Source organism: Leguminivora glycinivorella, chromosome 24 (assembly GCF_023078275.1).
Source record: "Leguminivora glycinivorella isolate SPB_JAAS2020 chromosome 24, LegGlyc_1.1, whole genome shotgun sequence".
NCBI classification, from domain to species: Eukaryota; Metazoa; Arthropoda; class Insecta; order Lepidoptera; family Tortricidae; genus Leguminivora; species Leguminivora glycinivorella.
The window spans coordinates 11,665,249-11,672,247 of NC_062994.1; the positions used below are offsets into that span (position 1 = coordinate 11,665,249).

The 6,999-nt window shown below is 39.0% G+C and overlaps 1 protein-coding gene across 1 annotated transcript in view; it reads right to left on the reverse strand.

Annotated features, from left to right (window-relative positions):
- Positions 1–2,678, reverse strand: part of LOC125238657 — an 87,753-nt gene extending 85,075 nt beyond the window's left edge. Inside the window, exon 1 of the mRNA XM_048146048.1 lies at positions 394–2,678. Coding sequence (XP_048002005.1) covers positions 394–2,626 — 2,233 coding nt within the window. The 5' untranslated portion in view covers positions 2,627–2,678. The remainder of the gene's footprint in view (positions 1–393) is intronic.
- Positions 2,679–6,999: the final 4,321 nt, after the last annotated feature.

The window sequence follows — 6,999 nt, forward strand, 5'->3', positions numbered from 1 at the left end:
GAACAAATTATTGTTCGTGCATTTACCACCTGATTTCAGAAACTACTTAAATCAAATTGGCGAAAAATACAACATTAAATACAGCGGGGCCAATCTCGATTAGGGGACAATTGTAACTGATCCATTTTTTCCATTATTACACTATGATGTTGAGTTCTACATGTATCCACTGAAAACACCTACCATATATAACTGGTGGACACTCTATTGGAACATTAAAACATGGAAAAAATGGACCAGTTACATTTGCCCCCAGTCGAGATTTGCCCCGCTGTACCTTACGCAAATGTCTGACAGAGACAATCATACATTATCGACCAAAATATTGAGGCAGATGTTTTAATTACGTAATATTCAGTTGAACCAATTAAAACCAATGATCATAACACTTACCTTTATAACTGCCCAGCTTCCCTGGATCTCTGTACCCTGCATCTCCATACCCTGGTCCATTCCCATCCCCTCCATACCCCGGTTTTTCTCCAAACTCTGTATCATAGCCAGGTTTGTCATACCCTGGCTTAGACCCAGGTTTACTACCACCTCCATATGACGGTCTGTCATATGGCTTGTCATACTCTGGTCTTTCAACATACCCTGGTTTAGACCCATAACCACTGTCACCTTCACTGCCATACACTGGTCTATTATACGCTGGCTTATCTCCATATCCTCCATACAGTGGTTTTTCGCCATAATCTGGTTTGTCTACATATCCTGGTTTTTCTCCATAGCCTGGTTTGTCACCATACCCATAACCTGGTTTGCCATACCCTGGCCTATCATATCCTGGTTTCCCATAATCACCAACAGTCACAGGTCTTGAGGTTACCACGTCTCCATTGGGTCTCACGATGTAGCTAGGGACATTACCAGGTTTTTCTAGTTCATACTCATATACAGGTCTCACATCAGGTCTATACGTCTCATTTGGCTTCTGACTCTGGTTATAATCTTGACCATTCTGGTTGTTTCCATAAGGTCTGTCATTTCCGTCAGGTCTGTTTGGGTCGTTTCCATAAGATGATTGAGATCCATATGGTGGTTTTTCTTGAGTTTCTCCGTAAGGCCTCTGAGTACTATAAGAAGGACTATCTTGATTTGTACCATAGGAAGGTTTGGGACTAGTATATGAAGGTCTATTACTCCCATAGGGTTTATCATATTGACCATAAGCTGGTCGGTTTTCACCATAACCTGACCCATGATCTGTAAAATCATTTTCATAACCTTGGCTTCCATACGATGGTTTAGAAACTTGAGGGTTTTGGGGACCATAGCCAGGTTGGTCAAAATTTTGACCGTAAGAACCTTGACCATAAGGTCGGTCAGGTCTTTCATCCGGTTTATTATAATTCTGACCATACAGACCTTCAATTGGACCATATCCTAAATGAGTATTAGGAGGAGGAGCATAAGAATGGTGACCAGAGGAGATACCATAGCCATAATTTTGACCATAACTTTGGCTTGGTAAGGTTTGCAAAGGCCTCATTGGCTTATAAGGTCTTGGAGGATCGTATATTTCTACATGAATTGAGTTATCTTGGCTCTGTCCGTAGCCACTAGCGTACTGACTATTGTAATTGTAGCTAGGTTTCTCATTTGGTCTTGATGGATAATCATAAGGTCTGTTAGGTCTATACGGTCTATCTGGTGGTCCTATTGGTCCAGGATCGTATGAGTCTGGTTTAGGTTTATATCCATCATTTGGCTTTGTAGGGTAATCTTGAATTGGTTTATTACCGTAGCCGCTATCTTCAATCGGATCAGGTTTATTTGGTGAATAAGGATCAGGTCTATTGGATTCATAGTCAGGTTTATTAGGTTTATATGGGTCTTCAGCAGGTCTATTGTAATCGTGTTGAGGTTTTGGTTTTTTATTTGGTCTGACAATATAATGATACTCAGGATCATCCGGTTTATATGGAGGTCTTTCAGGCCTTACTGGTTTAAGTCCGTACAAGTCAGGCACATCATCATTTGGTGAAGGCGGGTAAATAGGGTCTGGTCTCCAAAGACCTGGGTCTGGTTTAGGTCTTCCATAACCTCCTTGGAACTGCAGCTCGTCATATGGATCTGGTTTTGGACGCGAATGGTTGAAAGGTCTATTATAACTGGGTCTGTATGGTTCATCAGGTCTATAGTCAGGTCTATAAGGATCAGGTCTTGGTCTATCCGGCTTGTACGGATCATCAGGTCCATATGGGTCATTCGGTCTTATAGGTCTGTAATCCTCTGGTCTTTGAGGCTTTTCAGGGCCATATGGTATATCAGGTCTTGGCCGTTGTGGTCTATATGGGTCTGGTCTTAACCATGGTCTTTCAGGCATATACGGATCAGGTACGGGATAAGGTCTTAAAGGTCTGTATGGGATTTCAGGAGGTCTATGAGCTCCGTAGCTAGGAGGGTTATCTATGTTAGGCTTTGAGTTGTAATCATCAGGTCTGTCGTGATCTATGTAGTTAGGTTTTGGTCTGAAGTTTGGTCTTGATTCAAAAGGTCTTAGATCTGGGAAGTCGTCTAATAAGGGGTTTTTGGGTTCCTCCTCATCAGGGCGGTAGACTGGGCGGTGGAGTGGGGGGCTTTCTTCGTCGAACTGGGGTTGGAGGGGGGATGGAGCCATTTGCTCGCAGAGGACTCTTCGAACGTAGATATCATAGTCTGGGTGACGCTGGATCAGGTTCTGGGCGCGAAGGTCGGTGTCTCCCAGGTTGCTGAGGTTGCAGGTTGCATTGCCTTTAGCACCAACCCTGAAATAATGAGGAAGTTTATGAGTACAAATATTGCACAAACAGCAAATGAAAGTCCCTAAGACATTTATTTTACAGATAATAGGCAGTTTGAGCGCTAAATAGCTATCTCTTTCATGTAAATTATGATCAAATGTATTCACATAGTTAAATCCTTGAATTTTTTTATTAATTATACCCTGTACATTGTATAGAAAACAGATGTAATAGTCTAGAGAAGTTGAAAAAAATTTAAAAATTACAGCAAAAATTAAAAACAATAAAATACAACTAAACGTTAAAAAAAGTTTGTAAGGTATATTTTAAAACTCATTAATATAACTTTAAAATGGACTAAATAAAGGACTTTAAAAGTTCCATGGATTATTGTGTTAACTAGCGCCACCTAACTCCAAAACATAAAACTATTTATAGCGCCATCTAGCCTTACTCACCCGTAATCAAAAGTTTGGCATTGCTTGTCCTGCTTGCACAGAGTCTCGCACTCACGCGTCGTTAGTTCCGTGATGTTCCGGTAGATGGCGTCCGATGAGATCTGCTCGCCGATTGATATGCGGTCGAAACAGTCTGAAAATTGGTAAAGTTATTTTATATATCATGAAAATGTCTGATGATAGAAATCTGTGATGGAGCATTCCACGAGAAAGTCGCTTATGACATGATTTTGCCTTGTATGGCAGATATATCAATCAAATCCGTAAAGCTCGAGAAAATACTGCCAAATGGTTAACCAAGTCATGAAATGTCAGACACAATTTCGCTTTCTTAGTGTCTTCAGAAGTATTAAAAGAATTGCATGTCGTAAGCGACATTCTTCTGGAATGCCCCTGATGAAAAAGTTGCTATTGAAAGTGTGTGTGTTTTGTTCTATGCTGTGCTAGTTTCCACCCAGCGCTAGTTTTTGTCCATGTCGTGTAATTTTAATATTAAACCTTCATTGTGATCAAATATCATGTTCCACAAATATCATGTTAAAAATGTAAGTACTTAATGACACAATATTTTCTAGTTATTACCTAAATGACAAGACAAGTGGCTTTTAAAAAATAAGATAGTTACATGACTTTGCTAACTATAAATCATGAGACACTGTGTGACATAGGCTCATCAGCTGAATAGCTGCTCGCCTATAATTGAATAATAATATTGTGGCGTGTGAGTGGCGACACCGCGGACCCCTATTCCAGAGGGCACTTCTATCTAGCCCTCGCCTCTGCGCTTGCCTTAACCGGCCGGCCAGAGTGGATTCGCAAGAGCGGGACCTATGCTCCAGGTTGGAAATGTAAAATGTCATAACGCCGGCGGCTTGCTGAATGGAACACCAGGAACCAAGCTACCGCAGACTCACCTCTCGACAACCTTTTAGCCACTCTCAAGTGTTGCTCTGTTGTCGCCCCGTGCGTGCGGCCGTTTTGCAGGGCCCACTCCATGAGTTGGCGAGTCACCGCCTGCCTTTTACAATTGTGAGACTAATTGTCACGGCAGGTGTCCGATAGTCTCCTCCCATAGCCCTTTATCCAGTTCATCCAACTTTCAAAACAATAACCCATGACCTTAGCTCCCATCGCAGCACAAAAGTGCTGCACTGCAATAGTCTTTGCTTTGCACCTGGCGGGGACCATCTCCGGTTGTATCATATTGTGCGCTCGGGGATGGTATTCGCCACGTGTACCCCTTGCCCTTAGATTAAAATGTCTAAAAGGGCCTCTGTGATGTTGGCTTTGGCCCCACGCATGCCTCCCAAAGGTCCGGGACCCCATGGTCCCGAGATATGGAAAAGACAAACAAATAATAATAATAAATATGTGTACGAAAACCCCTACCTTGTAAATATTATAATGTTATAACTTTAGAATTTAATTATTTTATACGTTTTACGCGTGTTTTATTCCGCACATATTAAAAATTAAAAGCATGTTTTTCATTGGCAAAGCGTCAAATACTACTCGTATTTTTTTTTCATTTAATCACGAGATGGACAAGATTTATTCAGTAAATGCAGTTTTTTTTTGTTGAATCAAAACCATTACTTCATAGCAAAAATATATCTTCAAACAAGACCTTAAGATACTATTTCAATTAAATTAAAAAAAATGACATCCTTCGGACATCCCTTATTATATCCAATTTGTTACTGTCAAATACAGGAAACTTTCAATTTCATCGCAATGCCAACATAACAAATAATGACAACTTGCACTTAAACGTAACTTTCCGTACAAAAAGGTCATTATACTTCGAGTGCGATATAGTACATTACGATACAAGTGCGGAAAAGAGGAGTTCGAAACGAGAGGCGATAAATTCAAAAAACACAACCAAAGGGAGTGTTTTAAATCGACACGAGTTACGAATTTCCTCTTTGTACGTGTATCGTACGATGTTTTCCAGTACAGATAAGTCTCTAAAGTTTCCACCTGACGATAAACCATTTTGCGCACTAGTGACGACGCACTAGAAAAAGAAGTTTTCATATGTAATTTCGACAAAAATACGTCTTTATGATGGATGAATAATAATGGACCCTTTTCTATGGAAAGCCACAAATTACAATATACGGAAGCTGTAAGTGACTCAAGTGATTTATTTTGACAATAACGCTATAAAGATAATTGGGCAAGGTTGAGGTATTACGTAGCCTTTGTTTTTATCTTTGTGTTTGGTGTTAAATTAAAACTTTGATGAAACAATAAAATAGGTAAGAAAAAACAATTCGGCACAAATGAAATCCTAGTAATAGACTTTTATAAAGTTTTTTTACTAAGAATCTTTGCACGTTATATTTTTTTTCTCCAGCCAACCAGTTAAAAGAGTCTATCTATAATTACTACATTTTTAGAGTTCCATACCAAAAAGGTACAAAAGGAACCCTTATGGCGCGACCCTCTGTCCGTCTGTCTGTCTGTCACATTCCTAAATATTTTTACATTCCATTGGTAGGTAATTAGATATTATCTCGTTGCATTAAGGTTTACATATAAAAATAGCCAAGCACATTTTGTCATTAAAAACCTGCAAAAATCTTCTTTTATGGACGATAACCCTTCGCCATACAATTTAAAACTTTTAGTGTTATGGCGCATCAATTATTCCAGAAACGTCAAGGCTGTGGTACTAAACATTGCAAAACATTACAGTTTTTAATTGAACTATAAATTCAATTTTTTTCTTATTGCCACATGTTTCAAAGTCTGTAGAGGCTTAAGAGCGTTATAACATTTCGGCGTCGGGCGAAATTAGGTATTTTACCCGCCGCGCGAGCCCAATATGCCGACCCTTTCTAGCACGTCTTATCACTCGCTCGCACTACAATAATGGACAAAACAATCTTGATCCTTCCTATGGAATTTTGATAACAACCACAATCTACTATCTCGATATAAACTTTTGATTTCTAATAAACATTATTTTGTACGAAAAGACTAGAATATAGCGCAAAATAATATTAATTACGTTAAAATTTATTAAAAAATTTAAAGTAATAATTATAAACTGTGATCATATTTAAGTAGATCCCATCCCAAATGTTTGCTTTTGTTATATGATAAGTATTAGAGTAAAGTATATATTAATATGATGATAAAATAAGTCAAATATAATTCTAATTACTTACTTCAAGGTGTTACTCAAGGTCTGATGATGGAGAGAGATTGTGGTCACCAAAAATCAACTCGCATATTTGAATAACATAAAAAAACGAAGTGGTTCAGTTACATGGGTTTAATGGTACCGGTGACCACCATCTGGCTCCAACATCAGACCCTCAGTACCACCTCTTGTCAAAGGTCTTATTAAGAAGAAGTAGGAACCCAATGAGCCTGATTAATAAATGGTTTAGTTACATGGATCACTGGTACTGGTGACCACCATCTGGCTCCATCATCAGACCCTGAGTACCACCTCTTGTCAAAGGCCTTATTGAGACGATCCCAATGAGCTTAAAGACGATGTGGTTTAGTCATATGGTTCATTGGTACTGGTAACCACCATCTGTCTCCATCATCAGACCCTGAGTACCACCTCTTGTCGACGGTCTTGTTGAGACGATTTCAATGAGCCTACATACGAAGTGGTTTAGTTCCATGGTTCATTGGTACTGGTGACGGGTGCGTATCGATCGATATAACTTTTTTTGATATATTTTTAGTCGTTATAACGATCATTTAATATAATTATTGAATCATATAACAACAAATAATATACTAACAAATTGTATAATTCTTATTTAATATAATGATCACTTTTT